The 20,104-nt window shown below is 38.0% G+C and overlaps 1 protein-coding gene across 3 annotated transcripts in view; it reads left to right on the plus strand.

Moving 5' to 3' along the window:
- FRMD4B (FERM domain containing 4B) overlaps nt 1-20,104 on the plus strand; it is a 325,403-nt gene that overhangs the window by 272,401 nt on the left and 32,898 nt on the right. For all 3 annotated transcript variants that reach the window (XM_057705042.1, XM_057705041.1, XM_057705043.1), the window contains 4 exons: nt 6,441-6,524; nt 8,006-8,071; nt 10,713-10,770; nt 12,546-12,632. In XM_057705042.1, coding sequence (XP_057561025.1) covers nt 6,441-6,524; nt 8,006-8,071; nt 10,713-10,770; nt 12,546-12,632 — 295 coding nt within the window. The remainder of the gene's footprint in view (nt 1-6,440; nt 6,525-8,005; nt 8,072-10,712; nt 10,771-12,545; nt 12,633-20,104) is intronic.

The raw sequence follows: 20,104 nt of genomic DNA on the forward strand, positions 1-20,104 counted from the left end.
CCTGCCAGCTCAGTGGATCCACGTGGCCTTGGCTCCCAGGCAAATTCTCCGGTCGGGGTTCTTCAGAGGGTGAACAAATAAGCACTCCGCTACTGTCCGTCCACTCAAACGTGAAATCCTGCCTGGTTCTAAACTCTGAAAATAATCAGGATTAACTTGAGAATAATGCACCAGTGTTTCTAACACTTGCCCTCTAAATGGCAGTGGGCTTGCTCATCAGTACCCTCCCTTTCACCCACTAACCATATTTGACTTAGTTTTTGATGTGAATTATGTCACCCGGAAGAACGTGTATAACATGTATAAATGGTTTAAAGAACAAGTTAGAAATTACACAGCCATATAACCACACCAGTGGTTATGTTGCCAGGATCCTACCCCACCCCCATTGTGTACGGGCCCCCTCTCCCCAATAAACATCCTCTCTTTTCCCCAGAGGTATTCTGACTCTGTGGAACATATTTTCTTGTTTTGCTTTATACTGTATCACCTATATATGATTCTCTGTAGTTTCATTTTGCTTGCTTTTGAACTTTGTACATGGGATGGTGATGTATGTGTTGTTTTGGGTCTTGTTTCTTTGCTAAGTATTGTGAGATTTGTCATGTTGTGTGAAGCTAGACTGTATTTTGTATGCTGTATGGTATTCCATTGTGTGAATACTGTAATTTTATCATTTCTACTGTTATGGAATATTTGGGTTGTTTTCCTTATTTGTCTTACTGTGAACAGTGCGGCTGTAAACCCTATTCTTTTGTGTAAGTTTCTCTAGAGATACACCTAGGAAAGGCTCTCTGCGTCACGGGGTATGCAAATTCCCAAAATGATCATGTCAGTTGACATTCCCACAACAATGGATGGAAGTTCCTATCACCCTACATCTTCATGTAACCTCGGTGCAGCCTGGTACAAAGTGGTAATTCATTGACGGTTTAATTTGCATTTCCCTGAGTACTTATAAAGCTGAACATTTGCTTCTGTCTCTTGGCCATTTGGGTTTCTACTTGTGCACTGCTTGTTGAACGATTTAACCCATTTTACTGCCAGGTCGTCTGTCTCAGCCATCTTTGTATCTTTTTGGTCCTCTTTTAGTGTCATAGACAGGTCCCCAGCTCAGTCACCTTCTTATTGGTGGTGGCTTGTAAGAAGTTTTCTGTATTAAATAGGTCCTTATAGAAAGTGATGTTGTGTATTCACAAGAAAGGATATTTTGCGATAGCACAGATGAACAGTTTTAGAGGACTAATAGGAACCTTTTCTAACACAAAGAAATAAGGTTGTCTTTTTCTCCTGAGAAAGTAATCTTTGGGGATGGTCCAGATTCCACATTTGTCAAAATTATTTATGTGTCTCATTTATTCATGCCCTACGGACACTTTGCCCTGTAAGTAAATTATCTGAAACTAGAAACCAAGTTGGACTAAGAAGTCCCTCCCTATACATTCTTTACTAAATAGTTTGTGAGAAATTGCGAAGCGATAGTGGTGGTCTGCTGGTATGTTTTATATGACCTGCACAATGTTTTACTTTTTATTTTTGGCTTCCCTTTTTTGTTTTTTGGTTGAGGCAATATTTTAAAATTCAGATATTCTAGGTAAAGCTCAGAGATTTTGCCTTATTTTTGAAGAAAATGCAATCATTAGGTAGTAGTGGATCCACATTCCCACGTGGCAGTAATTTCCCTGATTGGAGTGGTGGTTCCCCATCAGCAGTGGCATCTGATTGCTTCCTCAGTATCGCATCTCCATCTCCCTTTTCTCCATATTAGTAGAATTTTTAGTGAGGCATGTGGCTGCCCAAAATAAAGACTACATATCTCAATGTCCCTTGCAATTAGCAAGGGCCTTGTGATTTTTCTGGCCAGCGGGATTAGGGGAGGTGGGCAGATTTCAGGTTCTGCCCCTAAAGGAGTGGGTATGTCCTCCTTTATTCTTTTTACCCCTACGTGATGGCTAAAATGTGGACATGGTGATGGGCTGTCTTGGCCCATGTGAAGGATAGCAGAACCCCACGAATGGCGAAGCAACAAGAGTTTCAGTCCCTGAACACATCATGCTATTCTAGCTCTAACTTTTATGTAAAGAGAAATTAAGGTGTTGATCTCTGTCACACACAGTCAAATCTATATCCGAAGTAACTGCAAGTGGGGAATGTTCTCTTTTCTTCCTTATGGTCCCCACCAAGTCCCCATTGTATCCCTGTGTCTGCTGCTGAGCTTGAGTTGCCTTTCTCAGCTGTTTAGGCAGGTGATTTCTAATGCTTCTCACTTGGCTCCTATTAGAAAGTTGCATCTAAGATATATTTATATTCTAATATTTAATAGTCTAAGAGTGACACAAAAGAAAAACTCAAGTCTGAACAATACAATACAATTAGGAGTTTGAAGGCTCAGTTATCAGGAGTTTTATAATAATCCAAATCAGGGTTTCTCAACACTATTAACATTCGGGGCAAGATAATTCTTTGTTGCTGGGGGCCCGTGCTGTGTACTGTAGGATGTATAGTAGTATCCTGGTCTCTGCTCAGTAGATGCCAGTAACACCTCCTTCCCAACTGTGGCTCAAAAATATCTTAAGACATTGCTAAATATCCCCTGAGGGGCAAAATTGTCCCAGTTAAAAACCACCAATTTACAGTATATGTCTTTATTTTTTTTACCTTTTTTTTAAATTAATAGACTTCAGTTTTAAGAGCAGTTTTAGGTTTACACAAAAGTTGAGCAGAAAGTATGGAGAGTTCTCATATATCCTCTCTCCTTCCCTCCCCCCCTCTCTTGGCAGTTTCCCCTATCAGTAACATCTGGCATTAGTGTGGTACATTTGTTACAAGTGATGAATCAGTATTGACAGATTAGTATTAACTAAAGTCCATAGTCAAATCATGGTTCACTCCGCGCTGTACTGCTTCTATAGCTTTTTTTTTTTTTAATATTGAGCATCTTTTCATGTATTATTGATCCATGTAGTTTTTTTTTTTTTAATTTTATTGGCTGCATTGGGTCTTTGTTGCTGTGCGTGGGCTTTCTGTAGTTGTGGAGAGCAGGGGCTACTCTTCATTGCAGTGCTCAGGCTTCTTATTCTGGTGGCTTCTCTTGTTTTGGAGCACAGACTCTAGGCACGCAGGCTTTATTAGTTGTGGCGCACGGGGTTAGTTGCTCTGAGGCATGTGGGATCTTCCAGGATCAGAGCTCGAACCCATGTCCCCTGCATTGGCAGGCGGATTCTTAACCACTGTGCCACCAGGGAAGCCCTATAGCTTTTGACAAATGCATAATGTCATACATCCATGATTAGAGTATTATTCAGAATAGTTTCACGGCCCCCCAAATCCCCTGTGCTTCACCTATTCAAGTATATTCCTTTTAAAGTAATCTAAACTCTCCTTAGAACGATCTCTAAGCTACTTGCCTGTTAATGCACATTTTAGTTGCTTCCCAGTGATTGATTACTGTCCCAGAAAAGTGTTAGTAAGTGAATGTCCATTGTTATTTAGGATGCTGTCTCGTGATTAACGTTTGGTGATTTACTGATTTATTTATTTATTTATTTATTTTTTCTTTTTTTTTTTTTTTTTTTTTTTCTGATTTATTTATTCACCATTTCCAGACGTATATCTTATCGCATCTTAGAACTGGAGTAGGTTCTAATTGTGCATAGTTAAAATTAAAAACTCCTTGGGAAGGTGACATGTCGAAGGCCAAAGTTCATCTTTCAATATATCCAACACAGCTAGTTTTTTTCTCCAGTGGAAACATGTGGCTGTTTCTTAAGATGGTCACTAGATATACAAGTTGTGTGTTTAGCGGATGTGTCAAATGCCTAAATACTAGAAAAATCTCCGTATATTAAGATGCGGGTGCTTTAAGGACACAAAAACTAAAGTCATCTTAAAGGACGGCAACTTCAAGTCTCCCGTTTCACACTTATTCTCAACCATGAGCTTGTTGAATAGAATGATGAATAAAATTTCCCTCTTATTTCTTTCCCCTCTCTCCTCTCTCCTTTGGCTGACCACATTTGCATAAGTTAAAATCAACTTCATCATATGACACTTGTCTCTACATGCTTGGCGTGCAGTATGCGCTTAATACATATTTGCTAAATGAATGAGGGAATTTATGGTAAATAAGAGCTTCTCCTCTTCTACTCTACTAGGTCTTGATTGCCACAAAATTAACTATAATCCAGGGAAATCAGTGAATATGAGGCTGAGATCTTGGAACACAGCACATAGTTCACATGAACCCAGAAGATAACACACATGTGGTTGGGGTGATGATTAATGAAAAAGAGTGTTATCCTTAGCCTGTCATTTTAGAATATATACATGTATTTGCCCTTCACAAAAAATTCATAAGCCAACCTCTTTGAAAAGGAAATGGGATTTGAAGGACAGAGCATAAAAGAGATTATTAAGGAAAACAAATATCATTACTGGGAGTTGACAGGTGACCTTTACTAGGATTAAATTGGATTGTGGTATATTTTGGTTTTCAGGAAGCCCAAACCAGTTTCCCGAGATTGTCACTGTGGTTGAGCCATACTGCTCAGATTTCAAATGAACAGAGAGATTTATCCTTATGTAAGAACAGGAGCCAAGTGACTTTTCATTTCCTGGAGTAATTTGTAAAACCGGATCTTTCACCCTTAGGAAGGGCCACAAGCCTGGTTTTGAAATGTAACATTGACAGGTGCAAATCATACTGTCTCTAAGATAGGTGAAACTCAACTCTTAATTATCTGTTCTTACAGAAAGACAGTAAGTTTATGTACAGCTTGCTCAGTGGGTTCACTTAATTGCCTTGTGGCCTGGTGGGGAAACTTGGTGATAGAACCAGTGAACAAACCTTCTGTGGACATTGAAGGAGAACCAATCGCAGCAAGTCTGATCAAGTGCCAGGAGAGAGCAGTTTCCAATCCAGCATAGTGCAATGTGGGCCAAACAAAACCTGTCTGTAGGCCATGCTTGGTTCCCTAGTTTGACTTACAATATTTGATCTAGGAGGACTGAATGAATGCTTTGGGAAGAAATTGATCTTGGGTTCAGTGTTAAGTCCTACAGTTGGGGGTTCATCTCTTTCAATATCAGGATTCACATTGGGGCAACCCCTGGGGAAACTGATGTAAAAATGCTTGAGTGATGGATTTTGAAACTAATTGGTTTAGAGTTTTCATTTATAAGTAGGGGTGAGGCTGAAGGGGAGCTCTTCCTTGCCAAAGATGAGAATGTCCCAGGACGCTGCTCTGGGAGTCTTTCAGGGAATCAGGTAATAGAATACAGTGGTTATGGTCTGGGCCTTGGAAGCCTTCTGGCTCCTCCACATAGTAGCTGGGAGGTGTTGAACAAGAGGCTTAGCCTCTCTAAACCTTGCACTCTTACCTGTAGAGTAGTCTGGATAATAATAGTACCTACCACATGGGAGAGCTGTGATGGGACTTCCATGAGGTGAACAGTGCCCTGGAAGTGCATTTCATGGTGCTCTTGGTAACCGCAACAAAGAGGAGCTAGTGGCAAATTATGAAGAGATGGAAAGTAAGTGGAAAAAAGTTACCAGTATGCAGCTTGATGAACACCAGGGTGGTCATAATTGTAAGTAGCCCTTTAATGCGCTTATCCTAGGCTCTCATGAACCCTAGAGAATCATATCTGTTTCATCAGAGACTGTCTTCTTAAATACTTGGTACTATTATAAGAATATTGTCTCTCATACTGTGCAGGACAAACATGACTGGGTCATATTACCTGTTCTTCCTTCTGTTAAGTTCCTTAAAGACCACACCCTTCTGTTTTGACAACCAGAATTTTGCCATTTGGGGGGTTTTGTTTTCATTGTATTACTGTTTTTAATTGAGATATAGTTGACTTACAATATTGTATGTTTCAAGTGTATGACATAGTGATTCACAATTTTTAAAGATTGTACTCCATTTATAGTTATTATAAAATATTGCCTATATTCCCAGAATTTTGCCATTTTAAAGTTAGCTGCTATTTCATGAGGTACATTTTTTAGTTCACTTGATACAATTTGAGGGATACCTTGGGTTTCATTAGAAACACATTTTCAAGTCATCTTCTATCTAAGTGGTTTCCACAGGTTGCCAACTTGGTCCATTTTATTTCAGAGAGTGGTAAGAAAGTAACAGATGAGTAATAACAGAAAGGTCTGCATTCAAACGTTTTTATTGCAATGATATCCATTATGAAAAATGGTGATACTATATGAACCAGTTTTAGGATAACCAGTGTTCCAACATTGTGACTGTTATATAGTCACTAAAAATAGTGATGAGGATACTACAGGAGTGTGGAGAAAGTCTGACAATAACATTTGACAGAGCCCAATGTGCTATTGTTACTTTACAGATTTCACCCGGTGACCAGCTTGTATCATCTTTTAGGTAACAACAGCTGACACACTGTATTGCTTTTCTTTTTAGTGATGAAAACGCCAGGAAAGATTTAAAGACACTACCAGCCTTTCCAACCAAAACTCTGCAGGAGCACCCCTCCCTTGCCTACTGGTAAGATACACCAGGATAGCCAGTGACCCCATTACCATAGCCTCCACTGAGAACGGCATGCTTTTCAGGTAACTGAAAGAAATACAAGTGAGGAAAACATCAAACTGCCGATCATATGTGTCAGACTAATCCTAAGTAGACCTTGATCCTTGCAGTGAGAAGGTCTTAGCAAAGCTCTCTGGAGAGCGTCATCCCAAGACGGCAGTCATGTGTGAAGAGTGGCCATGTGCCTTCTCATTCAAGTGCATAAAAGATTTGTAGAGAGTGCTTTTAAGTGAATCATCATCAGGACATGTGCAGTCACTGTGTAATGCGGCCTTAATCTGGCATAGAGTAAAGATTTCCTTAAACAGAGGGGTTCGTAATGAACAGAAACAACCTGAATGATCAGAGGTTTCCTCTACAGCCAGAAGTTGTTGTCTCTTTTGAGTTGTTTTATTTGTCTGTATTTTAACGAATCCACAGTACCCATTTCGCATGCAACATTTTTCCTAGAAAAGTACGGTTTCTCCCCATGAATTACTTACCTTCCCTTTAAATATATTTTCCTCTGTTTAAAAGGCTGTGAATCCTGAAGATGGTTTTCCTTTCCACTAAAAAAACTGGTTACAAAATAAATATTCAACATGAATAGCTCTAATATGAAAGTTGGAATATTTCCCAATAGTGAGAGCGACTACTGAGGCTACATTGCATCCTGAGTCTGGAACCTTCTAAATGAATCATTGTTAAGTGATAGTTTCTTAAGGATAAAAAGCAAAGACCAATTACTGTTGATTATTGGTTGTATAGAGATAAAAACGTCTATTCTTCTCAGTTATACTTGAGATATGACAAACGAGCTACCAGTCTGAAAGGAGGGTGAATAACTGAATGATGTCAAGGGTGACCAGACTTCAGCCTGTTTCTCTCCTTTCTAGTCAAAAAGTTTTATCCTAAGACAATGACGAAAGGTTTTCTCCTAAAGTATTATGTCCCCAAGTAGTGACACTAGAGTGTTTTAGATTGAACACTCACTCAGAAGCATTTTTAAATCTTTCTAAATCTTTCTGGACAATTTAAGGAAAACGTCTATGGTACTTACACTTGCTGATTTCTCCAAAAACCCTTTTAATTTGCACAGCAAACCTAACTAGCATTTAATAACATTATTTTGTATTTATTGTATTCCATTCAGCTGTGGGAGAGAATACTAGTTTTTCATCCGATGAATTGATATTATGTTTTGTTTTCTAACAACTTTTTAAAAATTTACATATTATATAAGCATATTATATAAAATCTCGACAAGGTAGTCAAATGTCTGAGGTTCGGGAGTCCATGTCCTATAAAAACAAAAGTCAAACAGCTTCTATCTCCCAAACAAATTGGTCTAGGCCTTCTTTCTCAAGTGTTTCAAGTAGGCACCTGAGAATCTTGAAATTGAATCTGTACCTCATACAATTATGCATTGCTCTACTTTTCCTTTCCTTGTTTTACAGTGAGGACAGGGTAATCGAACATTATTTGAAGATCAAAGGTCTGACTCGGGGTCAAGCTGTGGTTCAGTAAGTATCTTTCTTTTTGCTTAGTTATAGTGGTAATGTCTTCTGTTTGAGAAAGTCATCTGAAATGATTTCTATTGTGTAGTTTGTGTGTATATAGTACTCACCTGGCTAGAAGTATCTTACCGTGAATTGTAAAATGTCTTGGGTCATTCCATACTTTGGTGTCATCAATTCAGATGCCTACCAGTGTCAAGCAGGTAACAAAAATGAGAAATCATAGGCCAAGTGTAGGCAATAGGGAGTGGTGGGGACTGCGGTGAACCAGAGAGCTTTTGCCCTGGCTAGAGACAGCTTCAGCTGTCTGACTCAGCTTCAGCATTCGGGCATAATGTTGCCAGATCATCTAACGTTTTTCAAGAAAATCTGGAAATTACAATTTTTGAATCATAACTTCAAACATTGCAAAGTAATGTTAAGAAAATTTTAGTACAACATGAGCCAAACAACTCCTATCTGGAGGCTGTGTTTGGTCGCCTGGTTTGCAACTCTATTTTGGGTGGAGCACATAGTGCTGGTGTTGGATAATCTGTTTCTTCATGGTACCAACCGTAGAGCATAATGATAGACTTCTGCATTTTAGACCTATGGAGTTACCATCATTCATTAAGAACAGTTCACAAGCTACACTGAAGTTTTTAAATTATAAAAAATTTATAATTTTTTTAATTTTTGTTATAAAAACTAATGTAGCATTATTGCTATAGTAATTGTACAGTAGAATAACTTTTATGGCCACAGAAGTTTTTTTAAAAAATCTGCTGAATATAGCTCAGAGCATGTGAGAAGTGAAATAAGGATTTGGCAATCACTACTCCCCTGATCAGTGTATAGATTTCCCCCACATCCCTACTCTTGCACTCATCTCCTTTTTATCATAGTGCATCTGCTGTGCTCTTCAAGGCAGAAATCAGAAGTTAGCAGTCCTGAAGTTGAATCCCTGACTTGTGCTTGTTTTGTGAACTGGAAAACAAAAAGGGATAATAATTTCCAGAAAGGATTTTAGGTTAGGTTAATGAGCGTCTTATGAACTGTCCTCGTGTAAATGCTGCATCCTCTTACTCCCTTTCATCGTTATCATTGTGGCTCTAAATAAGAGACTGTCTAACTCGGTAGTTAAGGCTCTAGACTGTGGAATCCGACTCACTTTGTTTGAATCCTGGCTGTGCAGTGTAATTGTTGCCAGACCGTGGCACATCCACCTAACTTTTTATATTCACGTACATGTAGACCTTTTACTTAAAAAAATTATCACATTATTGATTACACGGTCCAGAGCCATTGATCTTCAAAATGTTATTAAAAGAGTCTACTTGTATCATACAGGAACCTCAACTTTTTGTGAGCAAAGAGGAAATCTTACACAATTTAGTCCACTCCATAAAGTCTTTTTTTTTTAATTTATTTTTAAATTATTTTTTATTTTTGGCTGCGTTGGGTCTTCGTTGCCGTGCAACAGGCTTTCTCTAGTTGTGGCGAGCGGGGGCTACTCTTTGTTATGGTGCGTGGGCTTCTCTTGTTGTGGAGGATGGGCTCTAGGCACATGGGCTTCAGTAGTTGTGGCACAAGGGCTCAGTAGTTGTGGCTCACGGGCTCTAGAGCGCAGGCTCAGTAGTTGTGGCACATGGGCTTAGTTCCTCTGCAGCACGTGGGATCTTCCAGGGCCAGGGATCGAACCCATGTCCCCTGAACTGGCAGGCAGATTCTTAACCACTGTGCCACCAGGGAAGTCCCATAAGATGAAGGTATACAATAAATACTTGTTGAATTAAAAATAACAAGAGGTACATCATCACTTTTAATTTTTTTTTGGGGGGGTGCATATTTTTTAAAATTGGGTTTACATATAATAAAATTCACTCTTGTAAAGCATATATTTATAAGAGGTTTCACTTAAAAGTTAAGTATAAATTTCAAAAAGTGTACCACCATCAATATATGGAATACCTTTGTTTTTTACTGTATGACCCAAAAGTTGATTCTCATGGCTTGCATCATTAGGTGCTAGTTTTAAAAATACTTGCAATTTAGGTTTATAATAAAGTACAGTATGTTTCTAAGCCATAGAAATTTTAAAATGCAGAAAATAACATTTCCTATAGCTTTTTTTTTTATAAATTTATTTTATTTATTTATTGGCTGTGTTGGGTCTTCTTTGCTGCATATGGGCTTTCTCTGGTTGCTGCAAGCAGGGCTACTCTTCATTGTGGTGCACGGGCTCCTCATTGTAGTGGCTTCTCTTGTTGTGGAGCACGGGCTCTAGGCGCGTGGGCTTCAATAGTTGCAGCACATGAGCTCAATAGTTGTGGCTCACGGGCTTAGTTGCTCCGTGGCATGTGGGATCTTCCCAGAGCAGGGCTCAAACCCATGACCCCTGCATTGGCAGGCAGATTCTTAACCACTGCACCACCTAGGAAGTCCCCCTATAGCTTTTTGAAATTGATGTTTTGTTAGCAACCTCCTAACATTTGGATATGGTAGAATATATTACTCCCTAGAGTGGTTTATTCTATTTCTACTTTAGTCAAAGACACGGTTTTAATGAGGAAAGTAGATACAAATTGTGTTTTTTTAGATCACTTTTCCCAAAAGTGCCCTCTAACTAATTTAATAAGAAGTTATAACATATATTCATTTTCCATAGGTATATGAAAATAGTAGAAGCTCTACCAACCTATGGAGTCCATTATTATGCAGTAAAGGTAAATACTTTTATATGACAAAGCTTTCATCATGCCTGTGTTATCTTATGAGAGAATGAACAACACTAACTTTCTAAAGTGACATAAATCAATATGCATATATATGTAAATTATCTCTAGAAAGTTCAGCATTTGGAATAGAATTGATTTTCTTTCTTTTTTTTTTAATTAATTTATTTATTGGCCGTGTTGGGTCTTCGCTGCTGTACACGGGCTTTGTCTAGTTGTGGCAAGTGGGGTCTACTCTTCATTGTGGTGTGCGGGCTCCTCATTGCCCTGGCTTCTCTTCTTGCGGAGCATGGGCTCTAGGCACGTGGGCTTCAGTAGTTGCAGCACATGGGCTCAATAGTTATGGCTCACGGGCTGAGTTGCTCAAGGGCATGTGGAATCTTCCTGGAGCAGGGATCGAACCCGTGTCCCCTGCATTGGCAGGTGGATTCTTAACCACTGCGCCACCTAGGAAGTCCTAGAGTTGATTTTCTTAAAAATAATAAAAGCCTGATTATATCTTGTCATTTTTAGCAAATTATAAAGCACATTATTTTTGCAAAACACTAGCTATGTTCAGATGTCTTCCCAAAGCCTCTATTAACCCTAAAATATTCAGATCATTCTCTTTTGGCACACCTATTCTTTTAGCTACTTTTGCTGATTTTTCTCTTTTCCAATTGTGCACCTTTCCAATGCTACTAGATGTTCATTTGATAGTGCCTTTGTATGAGAAGCATTGGAGAATCATCCAATATCATTTCAGCAGCCTCATAAAATCCTTAAGTTTTTAAAGGATTTTCGGTACCCATTTTCAGTTGGCATGTTTTATATTTGTGTAGTATTTTCAGATGTTTATACACAGGGAGAGATTGACTAAGAAATATTTTGAGATGATAGGGGATAAAGCATATTGTTAAGAAGAGAGACTTATTTGAAAGAGGAATAATTTTATACTTGATCAATCTTGAGTGACTTTTCAAGTTCTGAAAATGTTTGAAATTCACAGTTGTGGGGAATGGATAATAAATACCTATGTAATGAGGATAACTTGTGCTAAAAATATGTACAAATTCTACTTTAATTTCTACTGATTCTTAATTTGTTTGCATATGGCTATATGTTTAAGCCCAAGTTTTTCTTTCCCTGTGTCAGTATATCCCTTTCTTTGGCAAGACCTAAAAGAAATTTATGAAAAAAAAAAAATTCCTTCCCTCCCCATATGTACCTCAAAGTCACTATTCAGGCATCTCTCTTTGAATCATATGATTTTCCCAAAAAGTTTTTTAGTATTCCTGTGTTCATTGTTAAGTGTTTTACAAACATGAGGATTTGGAACCACTTTTCTCGTCTTTGTAATTCTTTGGAAACTTCCCTGACCTTTATGGCTGATTACTAATCAAGAGAACAAAGAGCTTTTTTTCTTTTTTTTCTTTTTCTTCTTCTTCTTCTTCTTCTTTTTTTTTTTAAATGACTACCTGGCTTTGTACTCTGGATTAATTCCTGGTTGAATTACTTACATTTTATTCCTTCTCTCCAACTGTTTCATCCTAACAGTAATGCTTCTTTCTTTTTGATGGTGTTAATAATATTGATATGTTTTGACTTATAGATCTTATTTGAAGAAACTCTAAGAAAGCATTTTAATAACAAGTTAGGATTTTAAATAGTGTTTTGTTTACCAATTGACTTGCCGATACTTGTTAAAGGATGAAATTAGTAGATATTGCTTCATCTCTAGAAGACTTAACAATTAGTTCTTGGTTCTCATGTTTTCCGTCTTCCAGGATAAACAAGGACTTCCTTGGTGGCTTGGAATCAGCTATAAAGGAATTGGCCAGTATGATCTGCAAGATAAGGTGAAACCTCGGAAAGTAAGTGTGAATTGTTTCAGACACTTATGAGCACATTGAGCTGTTCTAGAGCTAGAAATATCATTTTAAGAGGCAAGAAGCAATCTTGGGTAAAAGAATTTTTGATTAGTGAAGTCCTAGGTTTAGAGAAGACTCAAGTTAAATGTAGAATATTTTTTATAACTCATTCATGCACCATTTATACAGCAATCCCATGTCTGATCATTTATTCTAAGGAAGTAAAATGATGCACAAAGATTTAACTACAAGGATGTTGATCACAATGTAGGTTAAGTGCATACAGTTAGGTTTCTATTTTAACTTAGTATGAACATGATGATGTCATTTGTTTAATCAATTTTATGTATATATAAAAATATATACATGCTTCCACACACATATACTTGTTTACATTGGACGGATAAACAAATGGGTGAAGTGTAAAGATGTAAGCCTAAACTTTTGGTGCTACTTACCTCTCAGTGATACAGATATAAGTGACCTTCTTTCTCCTACTGCTGCTCTTTTTGCTTATCTTTGTTTCACAATTTTCCACATTCAACATGTGTACTTTTTGTAAAGGAAAATAAGTTATGTGCTATTTATTAAAGGGTCACACTATCAGGTTTGGATTGTGCAGAGCTAATAAGTTACACTCTTGGCAATTTGATTATGAGACTGCTCCTCTTGACTAAGCACAAGTGTATAATACTTTTTGCCTGTATGAGAATTGATAAGTCTGTGTAGATAACTATCTAGCTGCTCTGGCCTGCTTGGTATTAATGACATAAAGGCTTACTCATGCTCGTAGGTTGTGCCACCCTCGCTGTCCTCTGCTGCCATCCCTGGGAATCACAGCTGGGAAACAATGACCTATAATAACAGACCGTGGTCGGGCTGCCTGTGCTATCACACCCCGACATCACAGCCTGAAAAAGCTGTTATCACTTCCATCTGTCTCTTGCTTTAATGTGTAATAGAAAAATAGCCGTATTTTTCATAAAGTCAGGCCCTGGTCATAATACCACACGCTTTTTATCTTCTAAGTGTCCTTTTAATTTCAATCAGTGCCTACAATCTTCCTTTGAGTTTAGAGAATAAATAAGCTACCCTTTTCTCTCCATTTTATGGTTGCAAAACTGGCAAAGAAAACATGAAAGGGTGTCGCCCAGGGCAAACTGCAGCCCCCTTTGGCTGCCCATCCAGCTCTCCTGGATGAGACTAGCTGGGCACTGTGGCTTCTTAGTGGGAAGTAGCAATAAAAATAAGAAAGCATTTTTAACAACAGGGATCCACCTGAGCGAGGGACAGTAAACAAACGTGTGTAACCATACGATTAGAACTTTATAATTTTGGCTCAGTGATGAAGAGCAATTGAAGTTCAAATACTTAATTTCCAGGAGGCATATGAGTAGTATTGGTTGTGTTTGAAAACTTGTTTCTAAGACCAAATTTCTAATAATGTTAGGAATGATGGGCATACTATTTTTTCAAATATTTTTCAAAATCGTTTTTCTTTACAGTTATGTATTTTAATGCTTTTACCAGAAGTTTTAAATAGTTACTGTAAAAAAAACCAACAACAACAGAAAAGCACACACTACAGAGGCATATCAGTTGGGGCGGGAAGTTCTTCAGCCATCCCTATCCCTCCCTGGTGATAATCACTATCAAGAGAATGATACTGGTTTGTTTGTTTGTTTATTTTTGAATTTTATTTTGTTTTATTTTTTATTTTATATTTTTATTTTTTATTGAAGTATAGTTGACTTACAATGTTATGTTAATTTCTGCTGTATGGCAAAGTGACTCAGTTTTATATATGTGTATGTGTGTGTGTATATATTATATATATATATACTCTTTTTCATATGCTTCTCCATTGTGGTTTATCACAGGATATTGAATATAGTTCCCCGTGCTGTACAGTAAGACCTTGTTGTCTCTCCATTCCGTATGTAACAGTTTGCATCTGCTAATCCCAAATTCCCACTCCATCCCTCCCCCACGCCCTCTCCCTTGACAACTGCAAGTCTGTTCTCTATGTCTGTGAGTCTTTCTTTTTCATAGATAGGGTTCATTTGTGTCATATTTTAGATTCCACATGTAAGTGATGCCATATGGTATTTGTCTTTCTCTTTCTGATTTACTTCACTTAGTGTGATAATCTCTAGTTGCATCCATGTTGCTGCAAATGGCATTATTTCATTCTTTTTATGGCTGAGTAGTATTCCATTGTATATAAGTATCACCTTTTCTTTATCCAATCATCTGTCAATGGACATTTAGGTTGTTTCCATGTCTTGGCTATTGTGAATAGTGCTGCTGTGAACATATGGGTGCATGTATCTTTTTGAATTATAGTTTTGTCTGGATATATGCCCAAGAGCGGGATTGCTGGATCATATGGTAATTCTATTTTTAGTTTTCTGAGGAACCTCCATACTGTCTTCCATAGTGGCTGTTGACACTGGTTCATTTAGACTTTGTCAGCATGTATACTAAGCTTTTACAGAGAGAAAGGAATCTTACTATGTATACTATCCCATACTATGGCATATTTCTCCAAATCACTTATAAAACAGATCTCTTCTTACTCTTTTTAAAGCTGCCTAGTACTCCGTGGTGTAGAAATACATAATTTATTTAACCAGTTCTCTCTTGATGGACATCTGGGTTGTTTCCATTGTGAGGAGGGTGGGTCAGAGCACAATGAAATTTCAGCCAAGGCAAATATCTAGCCCCTAGTTTATTTTGTAAGCTCAGGTTATTGCCTATCATGTTTTCTTTCTTTCTTTTTTATTTTATTTTTAAGAAATTTTATTGAGATACAGTTAACAGACAGTAAACAGCATATATTTAGCGTGTACAATTTGGTATCCCAATCTCCCAATTCATTCCCCACCAACCCTCCCCGCTTTCCCCACTTGGTGTCCATATATTTGTTCTCTACATCTGTGTCTCTATCTGCCTTGCATTTCCTCTTTCACAGTTGTTAGCATTTGCCTTATGTATTGAGGTGCTCCTATATTGGGTGCATATATATTTATAATTGTTATCTCCTCTTCTTGAATGGATCTCTTGATCTTTATGTAATGTCCTTTCTTGTCTCTTGTAGCATTTTTTATTTTAAAGTCTGTTTTATCTGATATGAGTATTGCTACTCCAGCTTTCTTTTGATTTTCATTTGCATGGAATATCTTTTTCCATCCCCTCACTTTCAGTCTGTATGTGTCCCTAGGTCTGAAGTGGGTTTCTTGTAGACAGCATATATATGGGTCTTTTGTATCCATTCAGCCAGTCTGTGTCTTTTGGTTGGTGCATTTAGTCCATTTACATTCAAGGTAATTATTGATATGTATGTTCCTATTACCATTTTCTTAATTGTTTTGTTGTTGTTGTTGTAGGTCCTTTCCTTCTCTTATGTTTCCCACTTAGAGAAGTTCCTTTAGCATTTGTTGTAGGGCTGGTTTGGTGGTGCTGAATTCTCTTAGCTGTTGCTTGCCTGTAAAGCTTTGGATTTCTCCGTCGAATCTGAATGAGATCCTTGCTGGGTAGAGTATTCTTGGTTGTAGGTTCTTCCCTTTCATCACTTTAAATATATCGTGCCACTCCTTTCTGGCTTGCAGAGTTTCTGCTGAGAAATCAGCTGTTACCCTTATGGGAGTTCCCTTGTGTGTTCTTTGTCATTTTCCCCTTGTTGCTTTTAATAACTTTTCTCTGTCTTTAATTTTTGTCAATTTGACTACATGTCTTGGCATGTTTCTCCTTGGGTTTTATCCTGCCTGGGACTCTCTGCACTTCCTGAACTTGGGTAGCTATTTCCTTTCCCATGTTAGGGAAATTTTCAACTATAATCTCTTCCAATATTTTCTCGGGTCCTTTCTCTCTCTCTTCTCCTTCTGGGACCTGTATAATGCGAATGTTGGTGCGTTTAACATTGTCCCAGAGGTCTCTTAGGCTGTCTTCAGTTCTTTTCATTCTTTTTTCTTTATTCTTTTCCGCATCAGTGATGATCACCATTCTGTCTTCCAGGTCACTTATTCATCCTTCTGCCTCAGTTAATCTGCTATAGGTTCCTTCTGGTGTATTTTTTCATTTCAGTTATTGTGTTGCATATCACTGTTTGTTTGCTCTTTAATTCTTCTAGGTCTTTGGTAAACTTTTCGATCTTTGCATCCAGTCTTTCTTCAAAGTCCTGGATCATCTTCACCATCATTATTCTAAATTCTTTTTCTGTAAGGGTGCCTATCTCCTCTTCATTTGGTTGTTTTCCTGGGGTTTTATCCTGTCCCTTCATCTAGTACAAAGTCCTCTGCTTTTTCATTTTCTCTATCTTTCTGTGGCTGTGGTTTTCAGTTCCACAAGACAAAATACTGCTGATACTGCTTGATACTGCTGTCTGTGGAGGAAGCTATCTTGGAGGCTCATGCATGCTTCCTGATGGGAGGGACTAATCACCTATCATGTTTTCTTAAGGTAGACCTCATCTATGTAAACTTTTTTTTTTTTTTTGGTAATTTATTTCTTCCCTGAATTTTACTTTAAGAAATAACATTTCTTAAAGTTGGTTTTTCTGAGTGTAAAATATAACTTAAATCAACTCACAGGTAATTTCTTAGCTGATGTGGCTTGATAAAATTGAGGTTCTCACAGATTCTGAATGCATCTACTAAAAACAACCAGGCTTTCTTCCAAAATAATGGTGAGTCAGAATCTGCACAGTAAATATTGCTATTAATTTCCTTTCCGTTGCTCATGACTCACAGGCCTTTCTTTACATTCACACTTTTATAGAAATTGGTAAATATTGTTTGACACTGATCATAATCTGGTTTGCTTGTTCATCTCAGAGTCTAGACAAGGATCGGAAGCCACTTCCTTTTTTCAGTTTGCAGGGTTTTCCTATTTCATTTTCAAGACATGTCATTCAGTTCGAAACGGACCATAAACAGGCCATCTAGTGTTATCACTGTCTTGCTTTCTCTTTCTTGGTTATTTTAGCAGGTGTCCACTTTGTACTATTATTTGCCTTCTCCTTGCTTCTTCTTTTAAAGCTGACAATGGATTTTCCTTCCATATCTTTATTTTTTCCTGTCAGACAACTTAAGGGTTTTGTTGGCGGGAGGATGTTCTAAAGTCCCTGTCTTAGCTTAGTTGGCACAAATGAGGGAATGCATAATTGAAAGAGTTGTGAACACTGATGTGTAAAAGGAGGATCACGCTTCAGCTGTTTGCATGGACTTATGCCTCAGGAAGTTACCAATAGCTGGGCAGGAATGAAGGTCATATTGCCAAACTGGAATGAAACAAAGGCTGGAATGGGAGGCTGGGTAGTTGCTCAGCCTCTTGAACCACATGCCTGCTGCATTATAATTACATGGCTTAAAAACAGGCCAGGAGGAGGAAGAATTGCCAGCAATATGTCAAAAGTCTGTTTAGAAAAAGGGTTGGTTCAAGATCCACTGGCTGAGGCCTTCTGTCCTTTCCACATAATGTCTGTCATTTATGGGCTCTGAGTACTGGGGACCATGTTTGTTTTACCTCCCAGAACACCCAGCAAAGGCTCTTCATGTGTATTGTCTGTAAGGTTTTTGCCAGTCAGGGGGGGTCCGTCTGTTTGCAATCATGTAATATAATGACACAGGGCAAGGGCTTGAGAAGCAGTCCAAAGCCTGTCTCTGATGTCATTTGCTGTGTGACCTTGAGCATGTTGCTTAACCTCTCTTTAAACTCAGTTTACTCATCAATAGAATGGTAATGCCACCAACTACCAACTACATAGGGTGGTTGTAAGAATTAATGAGATTATATTTAGCGTTGTGCCTGATACACAGTCATAACTCCATAATTGGTAATTACTCATAGGTAGTGAGGGAGAGAGACAATAAAGAAGGGTATGAGAACTATTCTTGGATCCGTGTTTAGGGAAGGAACCAACATTGCTACAAACCCAGAGCCCTAGTATACCACATAAGAGTCCACACTCACATTTACTCTTCTCAGAGACTGGTAAGCATTCTGCCCTTCCCAATTCATTAACCACAATGCCCTAAGCTATGATGCAAATTAAGAGAAATTTTTAAAATTCTGAGTTACAATACACAAATATTAGGGTATTAAAAATTCAGATCGTAAGCAGTTTTTCTTTTCAATCCTCCCTTTATGCGTGAAATGTGTCATTGCAACTCTTAGGGAATGTGAAACATAGCAGAACTCAACTTCAAATCGTAAGATGTTCAAACTGAAAAACGATGAAACTTTATTTAAAAAAAGAAGGCAAACACGTTCCTTCTAGGTTTTTATTGTTCATTCAGTATTTCAAGGGAAAATGTCTGTTCTTCACAAAGAAGTACACAGTGGGTCAGTGGCTGAGTAAGTATTAGTATATGTCATGACTGATTTGTACCCTCCAGAAAGTTATTTCATTGGGGAAAACCAGAACCTGTCAGAGGTGGGAGGAATAAAAATGACATACTAGTCAAGGTGTTATAGGTAGACCATAGTAGGATAAAAAGCAGAAAGATACGAATCTTGGAAAGCACTATAACATGCCAAGAAAGTCTTGTGATACATGTCATTACCCCAGGGCATTTCTGGGTGGGGAAAAGGTCTATAGCCATCAGTTAACTGATTTTTTTAAATATTGGAATTCCCAATTGCCTAGAGCCAGACGAATTAAGTAACCAGCACAAAAGTCTTCCTGTTTCCTTGTCTTAAAAGTACAGCGTTCATTTCACTTAAACTCAGTGACTTGCTTATTTTTCTAAGCACGGCCATCTTGATCATTTCTAAACCCTCCTTGCTTCCGCCACCACTACCCTATCACCATGGACCTCAGTTAGGATGCTGCTTCTAATGCTGCTTAAATTCTGCTGCTTCTGATGCTGCTGGATGAGGTAAACTGTAGGAGAGAGAAGAGAATGTGTGCCATCCAGTTGTACTTTCTACATCAATACAAAATGAAATATGGTGTGCAGGGAGGAAGAGAATTACAGAATGTCACCTGGAGACCGGTCCATCCTGTTTGTAAAGTGTATAATTAAGCTCCAGCCACACGAATAATCAATTTGATTGTTAAAGCCTTCTATACAGTCAGTGGGAGGAGAACTGCAACCTTATAGGATGGACTTGAAATAAGAACCAGTCTGTCACTCAAGAACCAGTTGGCTGACCTGGAACTGTCACTCAACCTTTTGCGTCTTTATTTTCTCAACTATCAAAATCAAAGAATTTTATTCTATCTACCTCACAGATCATTATGTGGACCCAATAGGTTAGTGAATTCTTTCACTGACTACTTTTTTTCCTTTTCTTTTCTTAAATTTATTTTTTTATTGAAGTATAGTTGATTTACAATGTTGTGTTACTTTCAGGTGTATGGCATAGTGATTCAGTTATACATACATATATATCTATTTTTTTCACATTCTTTTCCCTTGTAGTTTATTTAAAAATATTGAGTAGAGTTCCCTGTGCTATACCATGGGTCC

This window comes from Hippopotamus amphibius, chromosome 13 (assembly GCF_030028045.1).
Source record: "Hippopotamus amphibius kiboko isolate mHipAmp2 chromosome 13, mHipAmp2.hap2, whole genome shotgun sequence".
Lineage (NCBI taxonomy): Eukaryota > Metazoa > Chordata > Mammalia > Artiodactyla > Hippopotamidae > Hippopotamus > Hippopotamus amphibius.